This window comes from Nelumbo nucifera, chromosome 4 (genome assembly GCF_055504915.1).
Source record: "Nelumbo nucifera cultivar China Antique chromosome 4, China Antique-T2T, whole genome shotgun sequence".
Taxonomy (NCBI): Eukaryota; Viridiplantae; Streptophyta; class Magnoliopsida; order Proteales; family Nelumbonaceae; genus Nelumbo; species Nelumbo nucifera.
The window spans coordinates 67,250,004-67,271,631 of NC_142652.1; the positions used below are offsets into that span (position 1 = coordinate 67,250,004).

The 21,628-nt window shown below is 40.5% G+C and overlaps 1 protein-coding gene across 1 annotated transcript in view; it reads right to left on the reverse strand.

The window, feature by feature from the left end:
• Positions 1–880: 880 nt before the first annotated feature.
• The window catches only part of ABC1 (ABC transporter 1), a 58,100-nt gene continuing 37,352 nt past the window's right edge, over positions 881–21,628 (reverse strand). The window contains exons 6-8 of the mRNA XM_010242527.2: positions 18,797–18,906; positions 2,385–2,501; positions 881–1,641 (exon numbers count right to left, since the gene is read on the reverse strand). Of these exons, the coding sequence (XP_010240829.1) occupies positions 1,246–1,641; positions 2,385–2,501; positions 18,797–18,906 (623 nt within the window). The 3' untranslated portion in view covers positions 881–1,245. The remainder of the gene's footprint in view (positions 1,642–2,384; positions 2,502–18,796; positions 18,907–21,628) is intronic.

Sequence of the window (21,628 nt, forward strand, 5' to 3'; positions counted from 1 at the left end):
TACTATCAATCAACAAGATTACTTCTCAACTGAATTGTGTGGCAATTTTTTTTTTCAACCTTCTGTGTATTACCGGACCTGATCTCCAAGAACGTGATTCGATTCAGCAAGATGCGTGATGATTTTTACCACTTTGTATTGGTCACACAATCAATAGCCTTACACTCCTCAAGTTTAAATATTGATGCTTTTTCTAGTCTCTAGCACTCAAGATTGGGGCATGTGTCTTATGAACGTTTGGCCTTGATTCCTGGCCCTTCTTCCTGTTTTTTCTTTAAACTCACCACCATTCATTATATTAACAAGGTTTTCATTATCACTCTCTACTTCAACAGAACAGACTCCCATACTAAAACATTAGACCAGCAAGAAGGGCCAGGAACACCACTTGAGTATAAGTTTTACACTCTTATGGCCATTAGAAACTATTGAAAGCAAAAAAAATAAAAAATAAAAAATAAAATAAAATAAATAAAGAGGAAGAAAGAAAGCTTCCCGACACCTTTCTTATTATACCTTCCACCACCAAAGCCCGGCTTGCCTCTACTGGGGTCATCGACATTCAACTTGAACTGTCATATGGCCTATGGGTGATCTTATCTCTTAAAGAAAAATAAATAAATAAATAAATAAATAAAGAATTTGAAACCAGGTTACAGATAAATTCATAGAACCAGACAATGAGGGTGCCTGTATCTCTAGATTCCTTCCTTGAATTGTCATGTCTCCTTACTCCTATATACAGAGGATCTGTAGAGCCAATGTATGAGTCTCGCCTAAATATCACCCGACTTCTAAAATGAATAAGATTACATGCCTTTAAGCATAAGAATCAGGACCTACCTTTAACAGGTTCCATTTTAAGAGATTAAACTAGGCATAGGTAAATAAAGTGGTTACTTTTTCAGGAAAAAAATGGTTACATTCTTTTATCACATGATTTACTGACTATTTTTTGATCCATCAGTCGCCAAGATGGCCGCATGTCAACCCTTCATTTAGGAGGTGCGAGATCAAACCCACAGATTAATTCTTTTTTGTAATGGGTTACTCACCAATGAAAAAAGATGCTTCATACAAAACTATACACACCACCTTTGACTTGTTTCGACTTTTGACATGGCCTGCTGCCGCTCTGTTTTCCTCAGTTCTCTCAGGCCATAGTAAAAGGGAATGGGGATACACGATTGCATCCCAAAATTATTATATAAATCAATCAATTGATAAAAATTGAAGATCGACATATCATGACATCGTGCTGCTTGTCAAGATCTCACCTATATCATCACCAAATTGATACTGCCTATAGATTTCAAGCAACAATTCTCTACAAGGTACAACAGCCCCCAGCTTGATGCAAGCCAAGAATGCACCTGAGAGCTTCCTATGAAGACTGTAGGCCTCATCGGGTGGTGGGGTCAGTCTGTGCTTAAGCATCGTAGCCCCGAGGTTGGTAATGCTCTTGGTGATTGTGGTGGAGCGGAAGTCATACCCACCTGGCTTTGAGAACGGCAACCCCACAACAAAGGCAGCCTGAACATGTGCCTCTAGCATTACTTCAGACTCCATCCCCGTAAGGAATCCAAGCCTCCGTGACATCTCTATTACCACATCTCTGTCACAGTCTGCACATGCAAGCACCTGACCAAATGGATGGAATAACCCTTTAACGCGTACAGCTAAAGCATGACCAGAAAAAAGAGTACAGTATGGATAAAACAGAAAAGAAAACACATTTTTAGTATTTTTATCTTTTTATTTTTATTGTTTAATTATGATATCAAGGGTTGACACATTTGACCTGAAAGGTTGAATTGTTGACCCACAACCATATAGGAAAATAATTTCATTTTGGGGTTAGTTTTAAATTATATTTTTCATTAAAATCATCAATAAGAACAATTATTGTTTATCCCACTTATTTTTCTTTAATATGATTAATATAAAGCATTTGCGAAATTTTGTTTTTTTCCTTCATATTTTTCTGTTTTTACATTTTTTTTTAATTTTTATTATTTAATTCTGACATCAAGAGTTGACTCATTTGACCCAAAAGGTTGAATTGTTGACCCACCACCAAATAGGAAAACAATTTCATTTTTTGGCTTAGTTTTTATTTAAAATGATTAATACAAAATATTAAAAATGTGTTCAAATTTTCTACTTTTTTTTTGCAACTTTTATATTTATTTCTATTTTAAAAGTTTTATTATTTAACTATGGCATCATGGGTTAATCCATTTTTCTTCTTTTTTTTTTTTGTCCAAATATTGAGGAAAACATGAAGAGAATTTTTATACAATGGAAATTTGTTTAGCGGAGGATGTAATAAACAAGTTCAAAAGATCAAAAAGGCGTCCTATTTGAGTGCAAAGATACTGTACCATTCTTAAATAGTCATCAACGAAACTCTTTGGGTAGTCTCGGGCAGCCCCGAAGTCAATGAGATTGATCACCTTTGTATCTTCATCATATAAAAAATTGCTCCAATTAGGATCGGTCTGCATTGGATCAGTTGATAGCAAAGCATTACAACACAAAAAAGTGGAAAACATGAACAACCAATATATTTCTTTCTAAATTAGCTTAATAAATATTAAAATGCATCTGCAGCAGGCACACACACACAGACTGCAAAGAAACAACTAATTGGTTTAGTTGTATCCAAACAAATGGCCTTCCTGAAGGCCAAAAATTAAGAACCCTAATTTTTAGCTCTATGTATACTCCTATCAACCAAATATTGGCTATGATTCCAACCTGCAGTAATGTAGGAGAGCGAATAGAGAGAGAAATGAGAGAACACAAAAGAGACAAAAGTTTGGAAGAGAATCTTAGTGGGTCTGGCGGTAGGATGAGTTAAAAAAGAGTAAAAAGACAGAAATACCCCTGTGCCAAATATGACACATTTACAACACTCCCCCTCAAGTTGGACCATAGATATCAATCATTCCCAACTTGTTACATAATTTGTTATGGCACAAAACACTCACACCCTTAGCAAATACATCAGCAGTTGCTCCTTGGAGCCAACATAAGGAGTACACTTCCTCCATAGAAGATAAATCCTTGCACCCAAGAGCATGTATAGGCTCATATGGGGAGTGGAGTCCAGCACGAACTCATGGACCCTCTGCATGGAGAGCAGGACCTTATAAGCAAGGTTCGAAGTATCAATACGTATCGACCCGTATCGGCCGATACATATTGTGCCGGTGGCTTCCCGATACGGCCCTACAGGGGGTGTATCGGGGTCTGACCGGTTCAGGGGGTGGAGGAGCCTTAAACCGCCCCCCTGAACTGGTCTAAAAAAAGCCTACAAAACACTATTGATATCGCCCGATACACCCCTACCGGCGTATCGATATTTGGAACCTTGCTTATAAGCTATAGCATCCTCTTCACACTTCCAGTCTGGTAGTGATCCAGCTCCTTCTACATAGAGGTTAAATCAGAATAATAGGCAGATAAACTCCTGTCTCCCTGCTTCAGCCTGCAATTGATAGACCCTAGCATGGTGTCTCTGTTATGCATAGGTAGCTCTGGCTTGCTAATCTCTTTTTCTATATAAGCCCACATAAAATTTTTCCTTAGGGATGGCTGAATGGATGGCAGAAGCCATGACACAATCATATAATTTTCCTAGAACAACCTAGCATGTGTCAGTCCCTTCTTAGGTTCAACAATATCACCATCCAAGTACCCAAGCTTCTCCCTTCCCCCTATGAACAGTTTTGCTCCCTTGGACCACTCCAAATAGTTCAGACCATCAAGGGGGTGATGGAAATGAGGAAATCAATGCTCTTTGTACAGATACTAAACATAGAGGTGGTGGAAGAAATTTAACCTGCAGTGACGTAGGAAAGAGAGAGAGAGAGAACAGAGAACAGAGGAGAGACAAGTTTGGAAGAGAATCTTACTGGGTCTGGCAGCACCCACTCTAGTATTATATTAATGTGACTGAAACAGGAGTAAAAATGACCTGCAGTTATTTGCGCCCCCCACCCCCAAGATGTTAATATCTATACCACCACCTACTTGGTCACCTAGACATGGACCTCCAAAACACCTAGGTGATCCTTTAAATGCACTGATAAAGTATAAGTCTATAAGATTTAAACTAAAAATTGAATTACTCATCATGGACATTGTACTCATTTGAAGCGTTAATACAGGTAAAGGGTCATAGAATCTGTCTGTCTTGCATTTTATGCCATCACAATAAACAATCTCAAGACACAAATAGCATTTTCTCAGACTGGATGAAAAGGTGAGATGAGTTTGTGGCAGACAGGTAAGGGGTCATAGAATCTTCAGATCTGGTAGTAGGATTTTTAGGTAAAGGAAGATTATTTGGGTGACTAATGATAAAAAATAGATAAGGAAAAGCAATTAGACACTTTTTGCTTTTTTTTTGGCTTTCACGTTGGCTTGATATATCTGTATGCAGCCCCTCATTATGCTTCAACCCTCTTCTCTCATCAATAAAATAAATTACTTTCTTGAGGGAGAGAGAGAGGAACTCTAGCTGTTACAACAGAAAGACACTTGGAATAAGAAATTAGTAGAGAGAGGGGGGACAGTAATTTTCTTTCCATTCAATAATTTCAATTACAATGATTTATTTATGGATTCAACACAAGGACTTTGATATCCCTTTTTCACATTTCAATTCCAACTTTGGTGTTACCTAACATTTGGCAATCTCTCGCGTTAAGTGGCCACTCTAAAACTCAAACCCGTTTTCTTATGCTTGTCAGCCCAAGAGTTTACTATTGCATCAAGCAGGGCCCAATTCCAAATTGAAAATTATCTATCAGAAAAAAGATGGAAATTTAACAAAATTGACTCCTAATTTCATTAGAGTTAAGGTAAGCCCCAATCTGGTGCACCCCTCCCAAGACCCCAGGATAGCTGTGACCAACAAAAGGAGTTAATAGGGATCAATATTAGTACTAGGGATTGATTCCCTAAAGGGAAGTTCTAAAAGAAAAAAAAAGGAGAAGTACAGACAGGCCCAATGCAGATTTCTGATTTCCACTGCAGAGCTATAAACATTCAAAATGTCAAAAACCCCCACTCTACACACCAATGCCCGCCTGTGAATTGGCATCAATTCCGAGCTGGCACCCACCCCAACTGTACTTTGGGCCTAAAAATTCTGACCCTGGGCTGAACCGTCATTCTCCCAAAAAAAATGGGTGGCTAGCAAGGCTTGGCCAATTACTGCGGTGCTTTGAACATTACTTTGTTCATATCATTATTTTATAACTACGTAATAAATTCATTGATGGTTACTGATCAAAATAGGGTAATCCAATATATAACCTATATGGACACTCAAATATGAATTCCATAAAATAATTATAAAACCCATTACTAATCCTATTAAAATTAAATAATAAACTCTAAGATAGACCTAGAAATAGAAATTTTCTAGTCCTATTACAGACTCACATTATTACTAAAATGGCCACAAATTTCTCAGTACACAACAAATTGTCATTGAATTGGTAATTGAAAACTTTATCTAAGGACACCAAAATCTCAGACTAGTTTTGGCCCCTTTTAACTTGGTTATCACCTCCTCTAAAGAATAAATAAGCCAGTGGACCCCACGTATGAAGACCCAATTTTTGAGGAAGCTCCAAACCAAAGACTTCCTTTTTCTTCTCCTTGGTTTTCATCAGGTTTTATTTTTCCCTTGTTCTTTCATTTGTTTATTTAGTGTTCTTTTTGGTGGGTTAACTTCGTCCAGGTCTACCTCTCAGCCTCTTTCATTTTGTTCTATTTTGCCATCCCTTAATGGATTGGCTTGTTCTACATTCATTCTGTTTGCCTTTTCTTCAATAAAGATGTTCTTTTTGTAATAATAAAGAATACATCCATACTAGTGATGAGAGATCATCGAAAGATCAAGAACCCCAAAACAAAGAAATAAGCAATACAATTCAAAAAAATACAACTAGTTAAGTTCTTGACTCTATCTTTAGTAAAGACCAAACCATTTTCAAGATCTTTGGAGACTTTCAAATTCTGATAAGATAACAATCCACTCCATGATTCTTTTACTGCAAAATAATACTATTTGATCTATTCTTTTCTCTTTTCCTTTAAAAATCCTTCTACTTTTTCTTTCCTGACTTCCCAACAGATGGCAAAGGGAACACTGCTCCAAGCAATATTCGCCTTGATATTTCCTCACATTGTAGGCCACTGAACATTCTCTGCCAAAGTTCTAGGATCCAAGAAGTCAGATTTGAAAAAACAAAGAATATCCCCAAATGTCTTTCGTAAAGCAACAACTGAAAAATAAGTGCAAAACATTCTCTTGAACAACTTTGTATAAATAACTTCTTCCTGCCATGTGGACTCCCCTCCTTTGAATATGGTCCAAAATTAGAATTCTGTCCAAGACTACAAGCCAAGCAAATGCTTCAATCCTAGGTGGAATAGGGTTTCCCCAAACTCCAGCTATCTCCAATTTCTCCACTTGATTTCTTGCAAGAGCATACAAGAATAAACAGCGAAGATGCCATTTTTAGATTCCTCTCACCATCTTAAGTCCCTCCAATTTGAGCTTCAACCGACTGCAACTTCGATAAATAGCTCACACATTCCTCCATAAACTTTATGCACCATAAAACCCTATCTTGGATTATTTCAAAACTTCCTTTAATAGAAACATTCTTCCTACTTGATCTGTACAACCACAAGCAAAGATCACACACTTTACCAATCCCCACCCCATCATCTTCTCTCATCCAATCTTCTCAGAATTGGTGGATCTTAACCAATGGACCATGTGAATTTTGATCCCAAAACTCTACAATCAACCAATCCATTCTTCTAAATAAAATCCCTAAAAATTCTCACAGCCCCAGACACTCTATTCCCTTTCCCCCAGATGTGATTTAGTCCAATAAAAGAACAGTAAAATATTTCAGATTATAGGAGAAAAAGATGGAGAAGAAGGGAGAAAGAAGGAGGAGTTCGATCATATCCTCTCACCCCTAACTAATTCTTTTATTAATCTTCATTAACTAGATCAATTACAAGTCTGCCCTTAAGTGGGCAGCCAGCTAAGCAAGAACTTTAAAAGAACTTATAAAGGAGGTTATCAAGCCCATAAAGATGGGCCCATTAACATACAAAATAAATAACATACTACTTAAACATAAAAGCAGATACTAGGGCCCATTCGGCCTAGCCTCTCTACACTCCCCCTCGATCTGGGCATAGATGTCAATCATTCCCAGCTTGCTTATATAGTGTGTTAGCTTCCCTTTTGGAACACCTTTGGTCAAAACATCAACCAACTGCTCTTCTGAAGAGATAATGACAAGGAAACTTCTCTTGAAGCAACTCTCCCGTATAAAATGTCTTTCAACCTCTATGTGCTTAGTTTTGTCATGTTGAACAGGATCATGTGCAATGTTGATCGCTGCATGGTTGTCACAATAGAGCATCATTGGATTTTCATAGTCAATACCCAACTCTTCCAAAAGTGATCTCAGCCGCAGTAATTCCGACACTCCATGTGCCATTGCCTTGTACTCTACTTCAACTGGGGATTTAGCTACTACAGACTGTTATAACAACTTCCCTAGCAGTCTCTGAAACACTTCCCTATCAGACAATAGTTCACTATCAAGAACATACTTGCGTTGAGAAATGAAGATATCATCCCTAGACCTAGCAACTTAAATTCCCAAGAAATATCTGAGATCCCTCAAATCCTTGATCTCAAATTCAAAGTTAAGAAATCTTTTGAGCTTAATCACTTCCTAGGTGTCATTACTCATAACTATGTTGAGACACAAATAAAGGGAATACAAGTGTACAAGAAAAGGCCATGTCAGCCTTTAAGTAATGTAACTGATAGCCAACCACTAGAACAAACTAAATAACAAACTAGACAAGTGGAGAGGTTGATATAACAGAATTGTAACAGAAGTGTATAAATAAGGAAAGGAAGCCAGAAGAGGAATTATTGATTTTGGGAATACAATCTCTCTCTCTCTCTCTTCTTTCTCTCTCTCTCGTTCAGGAGGCAGGCTTCCTCGAAAAAGTCCCTAAGTTAGGTAGTTCCTAACAAGTTGGTATCAGAGCCAAGATGCCAAGCACAAGATTGTCCGCGATGGAGAACAGAGTCGACAACATGGGAGGAGAAATGCAAAGATTATCGGCTGACGTCAAAGAAATCAAAGAAAGCTTCGCATCCTTGCTTGAACGACTGGAACAGACACCACTAGCGCTGAATCGGGAAAGGCAGGAAGAACGCAGTGACACCAGTCATCGAAGCGGATCAAGAACGACAAGAATCGAGTTTCCCGTCTTCGCAGGGGGAGATCCCACATCCTGGCTTCTGCGAACAGAAAGATACTTCGATTACCACGATATGCAGGGACCTGATCGTGTTCCATTAGCCTCCGCACACTTGGAAGGAGAGGCGATCGTCTAGTACCAGTGGTACCGGCGACGGCACCCAAGAGCCACATGCGTGGACTTCACCGATGCCTTAACCATGAGATTTGGAGTCTCGGCCTTTGAAAACTATGATGAAAGCCTCGCTAAGCTATGACAGACCGGCTCCATCCAAGATTATCAAATGGCGTTCGAAAGGTTAGTTGTGCACGTGCAAGGGTGGCCAGAAAACACACTTGTCGGCAGTTTTGTTGGTGGACTCATGGAAGAATTACGGCTAGAGGTGAAAGCCATGCAACCCACCACCATTCTTGACGCAGCAACCTTAGCTCGACTCCATGAAGACAAACTGAATCGGGCAAGAAGGATTAATCGACCTTTGGGAGCTGCGGTCAAACCAGGTATACCGAATCCAGAACCAGGTATCTTGGGTAAACCGGAGTCCAGACCAGGAGTAGGAATCACAGGCAAGGACAGCAACTCTGGTTCAGGCCCCAGCTCAGCCAAGAGGTTAACCTGGGCTAAGATGCAAGCCCAACGAGAAAAGGGCCTTTGTTATGCATGTGGAGACAAATTCGGACCGGGCCATCGCTGTAATATCCCGCAAGTTTTCTTCCTTCAACCCGAAACCGAAAACGTCAAGCAATCAGCAGACATTGAAGAGCCAGTGGACAACCAAGAATGGGGGCAATGGACAAAGGAATACCCGGAAGTATCCCTGCAAGCCTTGACCGGCCTTGCTTCCTCTCAAACTATGAGAGTAATCGGACTGGTACAAGGGCACCATGTGTTGGTTCTAATAGACAGTGGTAGCACTCTCAATTTCATTACCCAAACATTGGTCAAACAACTGGGGATTTCGGTCCAACCATGTACAACATTCCGGGTGCACGTAGCTAATGGGAGCAACCTGGTGTGCGACAGTACATGCACAGGATTAAAGATGAAGATACAAGGACACGAGTTCAAGGTAGATCTACATCCCCTAGAAATCAATGGAGCAGATGTAGTTCTCGGAGTCCAATGGTTAAGGCAACTAGGGCCGGTGATATGTGACTGGGCCCGTCTCACCATGGACTTTCAAATGGGCAGCTCACAAGTGCATATTCAAGGACAGTTGTCCAAGGGTCCAGGACCCATTAGTCTCGCCACCCTAAGAAAATAGGTAGCAAACCCAACCCACATCATTTTAATGCAGATAAACTCTCATGGGAATGGCCCAATTCTAGCCCAAGGAAGTAACTCCAGCAGATCCGAAGAAGCCCACATACAACTACAGCAGCTACTTCAGAAGTTTTTAGTGATCTTCCAAGAGCCAAAGGAACTACCACCGAAACGTGCCCATGATCATTGCATTCCATTGCTGCCCGGAACAGCACCCACAAATGTAAGGCTCTATCGTTATCCCTATTTTTAGAAACTAGAGATTGAGAGACAAGTGCAAGATATGCTTGATAGAAAAATTATACAACCCAGCCAAAGCCCATTCTCCACGCCGGTATTACTTGTGAAAAAGAAGGGTGGGACATGGCGGTTTTGTATAGACTATAGGGCCCTGAACAACATTACTGTGAAGGATCAATTTCCCATACCGGTAATCGATGAACTACTAGATGAACTCGACAAGGCCACCATATTCTCTAAACTAGACCTAAGATCGGGATATCATCAAATTCAGGTCCATGAGGGTGACATCCACAAGACTGCTTTTTGTACACACGAGGGGGATTATGAGTTTTTGGTCATGCCGTTTGGGTTGACCAATGCGCCAGCTACATTCCAAGCACTTATGAATGCCATTTTTCGACCCCATTTGCACAAATTTATACTCGTTTTTTTTTTATGATATACTGGTATATAGCTCTACATGGGACGAACACCTAGTACATCTACAAATCACCTTGGAACTACTAAGGACTCATAAACTCTTTGCAAAGGAGTCAAAGTGTGCATTTGGACAGACGCAAGTACACTACTTAGGGCGCGTAGTCGAAAACGACATTGTAGCAGCAAACCCAGAAAAGATCTCAAGCATGATAAATTGGCCCCGACCTCAAAATGTTAAGGAGTTATGGGGCTTCTTGGGTCTAATAGGGTACTACCGGCGATTCATCAAAGGGTGTGGATTGATTGCTGCCCCCTTGACAAGTTTACTTAAGAAGAATGGTTTCTGCTGGACTAGGGAGGCCCAACAGGCCTTCGAGACGCTCAAAACAACTGTCTTGTCCCCACCAGCGCTCGCACTTCCAGACTTCTCAAAGGACTTCATCATTGAATGTGATGCATCAAGCCAAGGAATAGGTGCGGTCCTCATGGAAGGAGAAAGGACACTAGCGTTTTTCAGCAAAGCAATGACAGCACAGAAATGGGCCAAGTCAGTATACGAACGCGAACTAATAGCAATTGTTCTCGTAGTTCAGAGGTGGCGGCCCTACCTTCTAGGGAGGAGGTTCATCATACGAACTGACCACCATAGCCTGAAATTTCTGTTGGAACAGTCCATACTATCCCCGAAACAGCAGCGATGGATAGCCAAATTACTCGGCTATGATTATGTCATTAAATACAAGGCATGGCACACTAACAAGGTGGCAGATGCACTGTCACGCCAACCACAACTATTTCCATTACTTCTCACGGGCCCAACATGTTCCATCATGAGTCAGTTAAGGGAAGAAGCTGAAAGACACCCACAACTGAACAAGCTGCGTTCACAGGTCCAAGAGGACCCTACTAGCCACCCAGGGTACACAGTGGAGAATAACTTGTTGTTGTATAAACGCCGAATGGTGATACCACAGGATTCAGCCCATATTTAGAAGCTTTTGGAAGTGTTCCACTCATCACCAGCAGGAGGACACTCAGGGATTTTGCGCACTTACAAGAGACTAGCCACCCAATTCCACTGGAAAGGCATGCGGAATTCGGTCCAAAAATTCATAGCCGAATGCGTCATTTGCCAGAAAAATAAGGCTGATACCCAGTCTCCAGCAGGACTGCTACAACCACTCCCAATTCCTACACAAGTGTGGGCAGATATATCCATGGACTTCATAACGGGGCTTCCCCTTTCCTATGGCAAGTCCGTCATTCTCGTAGTGGTTGATAGATTCACCAAATACTGCCATTTTCTCCCTCTTTCCCACCCTTTTACAGCTTCAATGGTGGCTGAGATTTTTACTAAGGAGGTGGCATGACTGCAATGGTACCCCTAACTCTATTGTCTCAGACCGCGACCCAATTTTTATGAGTCATTTCTAGGCAGAACTTTTTCAACTACAGGGAGTGAAACTCTTCAAATCTACCAGCTACCATCCTCAAACAGATGGGCAAACTGAGGTGGTCAACCGGAGTTTGGAAACCTATCTAAGGTGCTATGCAGGGGATAGGCCACGTCAGTGGCTCAAGTGGCTTCATTGGGCGGAATGGTGGTACAATACCACGTACCACAGTGCAGCAGAAATGACTCCCTTCCGGGCTCTATATGGATGGGACCCACCTCCCCTACTCCCATATGAGAAAGGGTCTACAGCAGTAGTAGCAGTGGAAAACCAACTCCTCCAGCGAGATAGGGTGTTACAAGATCTCAAATCCCACCTCCATCGAGCCCAACAATGGATGGCAGACTCTTACAACATAAAGCATAGGCTGGTCCAGCACCAGATTCGGGAGCAAGTCTTCCTTAAACTACGACCATACAAGCAAGTTTCAGTAGCAGGCCACAGGTGGAACAAACTGAGCCCAAGGTACTTTGGCCCATTTCAGATTGTGGAACGCATTGGGTATGTGGCATACAAGCTTGACCTTCCAGCAACATCAAAATTGCACCCTGTATTCCATGTATCTCTATTAAAGAAATGGCCAAAAACAGGAGCAATAATAACAACCACCCTCCCATCATTCTCGGAAGATGGCCAAGTTCAAACTGAGCCCACCCAGATAACAGATTTCAGGTGGATACGCAAAGGGAATCACATCGAACCAGAGGCATTGGTGGTATGGTCAGGTCTCCCACTCGAGGATGCAACTTGGGAACCTTACTTGGACTTACAGAATAGATTTCCACATCTTGACCCTGAGGGCAAGGTCGCTTTCAAGGGAGGAGGGACTGTTGAGACACAAATAAAGGGAATACAAGTGTACAAGAAAATGCCACATCAGCCTTTAAGTAATGTAACTGACAGCCAACCACTAGAACAAACTAAATAACAAACTGGACAAGTGGAGAGGCTGATATAACAGAATTGTATAAATAAGGAAAGGAAGCCAGAAGAGGAATTATTGATTTGGGGAATATAATCTCTCTCTCTCTCTCTCTCTCTCTTCAGGAAGTAGGCTTCCTCGAAAAAAATCCCTGAGTTTGGGCAGTTCCTAACAAACTGCAATGTCATCAACATAAACAATCAGAAAAGTCACCAAGGAGTTACTTCTTTTCAGAAACAAAGTATGGTCAGATTGAATTTGTGTGTAACCACAAGAGGCAAGGGCAACTCTGAATCTCTCAAACCATGCTCGAGAAGACTGTTTGATAGCATAAATGGACTTTTGTAGTTTACACACCTTCCCTTGCATTTCCTTTCCATATACCCCTGGAGGCAAAGACATATAGACCTCTTCATGTAGGTTTCCATTCAAGAAGGCATTTTTCACATCAAACTGGTGGAGAGGCCAATCAAAAGGAGTTGAAGTCATCTTAGCCACAGGAACAAAAGTCTCAAGGTAATCAATACCACACATCTGAGTGTAGCCTTTAGTAACCAACCTAGCCTTAAATCTCTCAATAGTGCCATTGGAATGATACTTAATAATGAACACCCATTTACAACCCATTGGTTCCTTTCCTTCAAGCAATCCACAATATCCCATGTATGGTTCTTATGCAAAGAATCTAGTTCAGTCATCATAGCCCTCCATTCAGGTTTGAATAGGGCTTCTGCTATAGACTTGGGAATCACATGGGTAGAAACATAGGCAAGAAAAGAGTAGTAGGTAAGGGATAGAAGGCTATAGGACAGGAGTTTGGAGATACAATGTATTGTACACTTCCGCTTGCCTTTGTGAAGGGCAATAGGAAGGTCAAGATTTGGGAAGGTAGTAGAAGGGTCAGATGAAGGCTGACCTATTACCTCATAAGTGGTGGAAGGTGACAGGAGCTCTGTTGAAGGAGTGGAAACAACTTGCCCATGTCGGAATCTTTGTCTTTGGTAGCACCTTTGGACAATGGGATGTGAGGGAAAACTAGGAGGATGATCTGGAGGAGCAGGAACATGAGAGGTAGACCCAATGGAAGGAGAAGCAATAGAGAAAGATGGAACAACAAAAGACTCAAAGGGAACTGGAAGAGGAACAACTGGGGACATAGCAAATGGCTCCTCAGAATGCTTCCCCTCAAGAGAAACACCAAAGAAAGGAATAGACTCAACAAATGTGACATCCCTAGAGACAAAACGGGTGCCATGAACTGGATCGAAACAACAATACCCCTTCTGTATGGAGGCATATCCTAAGAAGACACACTTATGTGCCTTAGGCTCACATTTATGTCTCTGATGATTATGAACATGTACATAGCAGGTGCACCCAAAAACTTGGAGAGGAAGAGAAAAGAGATCCTCATCTAGAAAGAGAAGGCTAAATGGGGTTTTGAAACCCATAACCCAAAAGGCATACGGTTAATCAAATATGTGGCAGTAAAATAGCATCTCCCCAAATTTTGATAGGAACTTGTGATGCAAACAGGAGGCATCTAACAACCTCAACTACATGGCGGTTCTTCCTTTCCACCACTCCATTCTGTTGTGGAGTGTAGGAACAAGAACTCTGATGAATAACCCCAAAAGGTCTCAAAGTATGATGAATGGTTCTTCTCAAAATATTCCTTAGCATTATCAAAGCAGAATATTTTGATCCGGGTGTTAAACTGAGTAAGAATAAGTTCATGAAACTTTTACACAGTGGTTGAAACTTCATCCCAGGATTTCATGAGTTTAAAGCAAGTATAACAAGAATAATCATTAATAAAGAGAATAAAATGCTTGTAACCCCCAATAGCAGGTAGATGATATGGCCCCCACACATCATAGTGCACAATATGAAAAGGAGAAATAGATTTTTTATTGCTTACTGAATAAGAATGTCTACAATGCTTTGCAAGTTCACATGACTCACAATGAAGACTCGATAAAGTCATTCCCTTAAACATATCAGGAAACAAATGACTCAAAGCAAAAAAAAAGGTAAATGACATAACATGACTCTATCAAAAGACTCTGATAAAACAGACTCCAAGGCTACTCCATTAAGTGGTCCAAGACTCCTATCAGGTGTGTCCAACAAGTATATTCCATTTACCTCATGGCCACTCCCAATCGTCCTCTGAGATGTTAGGTCCTAAAAAACACAATGGGTAGGAAAAAAGGTTATGCTACAGTTCATGGATTTAGTCAAGCTACTAACAGATAAAAGGTTGATATTAAGTTTGGGGACATAAAGAACAAAGGATAAGACAAGGGTACTAGAGGCCTTGAAATCCCTTTTACCAGAGATGGGAGCAAGAGACCCATTAGCAAGGAATATCTTCTCTTTACCAGAGAGGAGTTTATATGAACAAAAGAGGTTTATAAACTGGTCATATGGTCTGATGCACCAGAATCAATAACCCAAGGGATTTTATGATTACTTGAAATAGTAGCATGATTTGCATAAGCACGTGTACCTGAGTGAGCAAATGCGGATGATGAGGTGTTACTGGAAGGGTTGGATGCTAAGATAGTGGTTTCCAAGTGATTCAGTAACCTCCCATACTTTTCAAACTCCACCTTTACAATTGCTAGCTACTCCATAGCAAATTTTTCTTCACTTTCTCTATTCCCTCCTTCAGGCATTATGGTAACATTAGCATTCTTAGGCTTTCCAGTCTGACCATTCTTCTTAAAATTACTGTTATTGTTGTTATCCTAAAACCTGTCCAGGAGAAGACCTAGATGAAGTTTCCAACAAGTGTCCTTAGTATGCCTTGGTCTCTTGCTGTATTCACACATCACTTCCTTCTTCTTAGTCAGACCCTTTGGCTTTATTCTAGCATGTGCAAAGTGTTCTGTAGGCGGACCCTGTAACTGTACCTACCGCCTGTTTTCCTCACTGCTTACCATAGCATATGCCTAAGCAAGAATGACCTCATCCTTGGCCAGAATATTTTGCCTAGTAATGTCGAACTCCATTTTGAGTCTTGTAAGAAACTCAAACACCCTGTTTCGTTCCACGAATTTTCTGAATGTCTCTACATCCTTGGTGCTCTCCCATACCATTGTTTCCATAACATCAATCTCATGCCATAGTGACTTCAACATTGAGTAGTAAACAACTACACTCTTCTCTCCCTGTTTCAGATTTTTCACATCATTCTTTAGCTTGTAGGCCCTTGCAACATTCAATTTCTGAGAACATAGTTTTCAAATCTCCTTAGCTGAAATCATCCAGAGATAATGTTGACTTATGTGAGGCTACATAGAACATAGTTTTCACGGCACCAAGGCGAACCTAGGCGACAGGGGAGCGCTTAGTTTCCTGGTCGCCTAGGCGTCGCTTAATGTCTAAAAGAAAAATAAAATAAAAAGGGGATAAACCCCTATTTTTGCCATTGAAATAGAAATACAAAAGGGCAAAGCCCCTGCTTTTGTTCCAAAATAAGAAAAAGAAGGGGCAGAGCCCCTGTTTTTTGTTCTAGAAGAAGAAGAAGAAGGAGGAGGAGGAGGAGGAGGAGGAGGAAAGAAGAAGGGGCGGAGCCCTTGTTTTTGTTCCAAACTTCCAAAACAAGAAAAAGAAGAAGGGGCAGAGCCCCTGTTTTTTGTTAAGAAGAATGAAAAGCATACCTTCTATGATCAATTTCCCTTTCTTCTTCAAAGGCATACAACTTGGAACTTGATGAGGATATCTCTTGAACTCGTCTTTGAATATCATATCTATATCTCTCAAAACTCATCTTTGGATATTTTATCTATCATAAACCTTAAAAAGATAAGAGATTAATAAAAAAATTATTATAATATGAAAGAAATAAAAATAATGATTCAGTGCATCATGTCTTTATTTATATTATAGACTTAAAATATAAAAAAATATTAAATATGAAAAAATTACAACATGTTAAAGATACATCATATGGCATTTGGGCGAGGCGAGACCCAAAAAGCGCCCACACACCTAGGCAATGCCTAGGCGCCCGCCTTGGGTCGCCTTGACAACTATGGCATAGAATTGACTAACCATTCAATCATTGTATAGTTCTCCTGCATCCACTTCTCATATGTAGGATCAGTTTCTATTGCTTTCTCCTTACTGCCCGTGAGAAACCCCAGTTTACCTCCACTACAGACATAAATCTTTATATATTGTGCCCAGGCCAAATAATTCGTTCCATTCAATTTGATTGTAGTCACTCCTATCAAAAGGGAATCTACTGGACTAACCCCCGACACCGGGATCTGCTTTATCTCACTTCCAAATTGCTCCATTGACCAAACAAAAATAAAAAAACAAGGGTTTTAATCTTTATAAACCTAACTGAGGTCAGTTCAACACCTAAAGGTCCCAAAACTAGGGTTTCACTACACCCGATTCCTGGGGAGAAAGAGAGAAGAAGTAGTTGCTCCTACTAGAGCTTCCCAAACCTCTTCCAACTGCAATCGCCCACTTCTGGAGATCAAAAGGAGCCATCCAAGCCTTGAGCGCCACACCCAAACAGTCTCTTTAACCTGTAACTGGAAACTCTCTAGTCGGCTAGGGTTTTGGGCAAAAATCAACAGCCCGATTCTAACTCTCCAAACCCTCTACCAACTAGGAAAAAATGTTCTTTGAAGAAGAAGGGGGAAGGAGTTTGATCATCTCCTCTCACCCCTCACTAATTCTTTTATTAATCTTCATTAACTAGATTAATTGCAAGTCTGCCCTTAAGTGGGCGGCCAGCTATGCAAGAACTTTAAAAGAACTTATGAAAGAGGTTAACAGGCCCATTAACATACAGAATAAATAACATACTACTTAAAACATAAAAACAGATACTAGGGCCCATTTGGCCCAGTCTCTCTACACCCCCTTCATTTCGTTAACTCTTGCACATACATTAAAACCCCCACCTAAAAACCAAGACCCAGCGCTGCATCATGAGCCCCCTCCAACTCCTCCCAAACCTCGGTCCTACCTCCACCATTTGGCCCATAAACATTTGAAACCAATACCATCCCTTTAGTTTCCCAATGATCCAACACCATTGACACCAAGTAAAGACCCTTGAAATAACCAACCTTTGTCTACACCTCTAAATCCTACAAAATTAATAATCCTCCCAATAATCCCTCTGATTCATACCCAACCCATCCATCATTACTTGATCCCTATAAATCTACAATGACAAAAGAATCCAAAACCTCCAACTTTATTTCTTGCAGCAATAACAAACCCACCCTATTATCCCCCACCAAGTTCCTAACTACCTCCCTTCTTCTGAAATCTCTCAATCCCCTCACATTTCAAGAGATAATTATCAACATTTTTGCTTGTTTCTTTCTTTTTCTTTTTCTCTTTTTCTTCTTTTTTTTACCTAAATGGAACTATCAGCATCATCAGTCACTGGCATCTTGAATCTTCCTTCTAATTCCTCAAACATTTGCCTACAAAAATGTCACCTGCACATTTAATCCCAACGCCTTACTGGCTTCTACTTTGGTATCAATAACCTTGTCCAAATCAATAGTTTTATTAACAGAGTGAGTTTAGTTGACACCAATCTCCTCTTCACTTACTTCACTTGAATCATCCTCATCCTTAGACTCAATATCCACCACCGCCTTGTCTTTTTTTTTTCTATTAGAGGCCTGGGATGATACCTTCTTTTCTTATTATAAACCTTGGGCCTGAATGTTTGTTGCGATTTTCTTTTACTCCCATCATCCCCTTTCTTCCTCATTCCTTTCATCTTCCCCACTGCTGTTCCTGTTCTTCTCAATGCCTCTTCCTCCTTATTTTCCTAAATCAAGTACTCCCCTTTGATTATTTCCATTTCCTTTGAAGCTCACTACTTCACTGACACCACACTCCACACCTTCATCAAACCCTTCTCAGTTTTGCTCATGTATTAATTCAAAATCATTTCTAATCCCACTTGCCCCCTCCTCCCACCACACCACCCTTTCCACCTTTGGCAGTTTTCCTTCCCATTTGGTTTAATTCTAAATATTGAAACTTTTATCCTAGTATTAGGAAAACTAAAAACTTCACTAGGTAATCTAACATGGAGAAAAATGAGAAGATAAATACAGGAAACTCACTCGAATAAGGAACAAGTAAAAACAAATGAATAATGAAAGCTTGCCTGCATGAAACGGAAAACGAACAATTCCATCAATGTCAACTCAAGCAGCTTTTTCCCTACATAATCACGAGTTTCCTTGGGCAAAACTACTACCTTATCAATAGGGACTCCTGCATTAAGCAAAGAAAAGGGAATTAGTGAGACATTCAACTAAACAGGATGCATAAGGATTTCTCACACAAATAAAGTAATAACAACAACAACAACATGCTTATTATAATAAATTGAAAAACTAATTAAAAGGCAAAGTATAGAAGATGTCTACGATGAGCATTGTAACCTAATTGAGAAGAAGAAAAAACAGATACTCAACAAAAACAAGTGCAGACTAAAAGAATAGCCACACCCTACCAATCCACAGCCATAAAAACACGATACACTACAAAAATCATCCACTAAATACTCCACAAAAAACACCAAAAGTACAAGAATGTGACACTCCCTAGGCACTCCAAACAGATACAGACCCTTATAGGAGTCAACCAGATGCAATAGCAAAAGGACAAAATCCAGAACCCCATATATCACCTAACCATGCAAAAATAGACCCATTCCAAAAATCTACCAAATTTGCCCCTTCAGTTCTTACCTCCCTCTTGTGAAGTTGTGCTTGTTAACACTCTCTTGCCAATTTTCTTCCTTCAACTTGCTGATCAAAAAAAAAAAAAAACTTCCTCCACCTCTTTCTCAAAATTCTTTTGGCCTCTATTCCTATTAGCCATAGGCTTAACTTATGATACCCAGATACCTATACATGTCTAGCATACCAGTATTTGGTGCTAGACAGCATTAATACTTCCAAATGCATTTTATTGCATTAAAACTTCTAAAATATGTAAAATGGGGCTGTTTTTCTTAGGTGGAGAAGAGTTTGTGAGGAAGGAATTTAGGGAAGTGGAGGAGGAAGAGGCTAAGAAAGAAGAGAGGAAGAGGAATGAAGAAGTAAAATCCTTCATTCAGGAGAGAGCTGAGAAAACAAAGAAAAAAAAAAAGAGAAATGAGAGGAAATCTGAGAATTTGTATCTGGATTGTGAGAGGTTTAAGAAAGGAAAAAAATAAGGGGGGTGGTCAAGAACTTTGTTAGGAACTACGAAACTGAGCCATTGATGTTACAAGGATCAAAGCTGGATTGGAGAATTATCAATGAAATTGGGGATTCAAGGAATAGAGATTGGATGGAATCGGAATTTGAGGGATTATCAGGGGCCTTTTGATGTTATGGGTCGCTGAGATATTGAGCAAGGTTGATTTTTCCAAAGGAGTTGCTTAATTTCAGTGGTGCCGGAGCATGTAGGTTCAAAGACAAAAGTGATGGCTTCATCCGGGATAATCAAAACAAAATTCTTTGGAGCTGCATTCCCTTTGCTGTTTGTTGGGAGTTGTAGAAGGAAAGAAATAGAAGAATTTTTTAGAAGGTGAAGAGCAAGGGAAAAATAGTGGCGATCATCAGCTCAAGGCTTGTAGATTGGGTTTTTTCCTCCAAACCTTTTGGCTGCAAATGGGAAGATTTTGGTTCAAATTTTGGGTCTTTTCTGTCGGTTTATCTTGTGAAGTTTGAGTTTGAGGGATTCCAGTTTTTGGGTGGTGACTCCTTGTCACCCTAGACAATTATACCTTTTTTCATTATGTTAAAGTGTGCCGAATAGGGGTAGTTTAGTCTTCTTATGTTTGTTAAGTAGCTTGCTTATGTGGCAGTGTTATTAGAGTCACTCTGCCCCACACTTAAGTAAGGGCATTTTTGTCTTTGTAAAGATTATTAGAGTCTAATATAGATTAAGGGGGTCGACTGTATGTGTAATCCATCAGATTTCGATAGACCCTTCTTCTTCTTCTTCTCCTGGTTCGGACTACTGTAGCACCAGTCAAAACATGGTATCAGAGCCATGCTCCTGACCTACTTCAGTTGGTAAAGCACCTCAGCAGTGTTCGTGACTCTTCTCCTTCGTTTCTGGTCAGTCAATGGAGAGAACTGGTTCGCCCTAGGTCAGAAACATCACAGCTCGTCTCTCTCTGCTGTGCATAACCTTCTTCAGCAAGGAAAGTGTCTTCAGCAGTGAATGGTTGGTTGATATTCTCAAAGGAAGGTCGGTTATCTCTTCTTCTAGTGTTACTGATATTTCTGGGTAGAAACCCTACAAGAAGCTGTTAGTATTGATTGGAACCTAGAGAACTAGGTTCATTGTTGCCCTAGAAAGGGCTATGTGTGCAGTAGCCGAATGGTGTAGGGCTGTTGTGAGTTGTTGAGTGGTGTTAGGGCTGCTGTAAGTGGCCGAGTGGTGTAAGGTGGAATGCAGTGACCTTGCCGAGTTTTTTGTGGTTGTGTAATGCCCTCTTAAGTGTGTTAAACAAGTCTGAACTGGGTGTAGCAGATTTGACTGTGTTATGGTGCTTGTGATGCACAATTTTTTTATTGAGTGGTTGTAAGAGGGCCTACTTGTGATTAGTGAGTGGTAAATTGATGCTTATGTGGGTCGTAGGTGTGTGAAGTCAGCAGTAGTGTGAATAAGAACAAGTGTGTGCTCCCACTGTTGTGTTTAGGGGCTGCAATAGGTGCTGAAGTATCAAACTGTGAACAACATCAATCAGCTTGTAGCTGAAAAGTAAGGTTAGAGGCAACTGTGAAAGAGTACAATGGCAGCAATAGGAGATGGGTACATTGATCAGAAACCTAGTGTGGTAATTTCCCCTGACTACCTAGGGGTACAAATGACCTCAATTAAGCTGTATGGGGAGAACTATGTTCCATGGGCTAAATCAGTGGAAGTTTTTCTCAAGGCAAAGAAGAAAGTAAAGCATGTAAGAGATGAGAAGCCACCGGTTGACTCTCCAGGG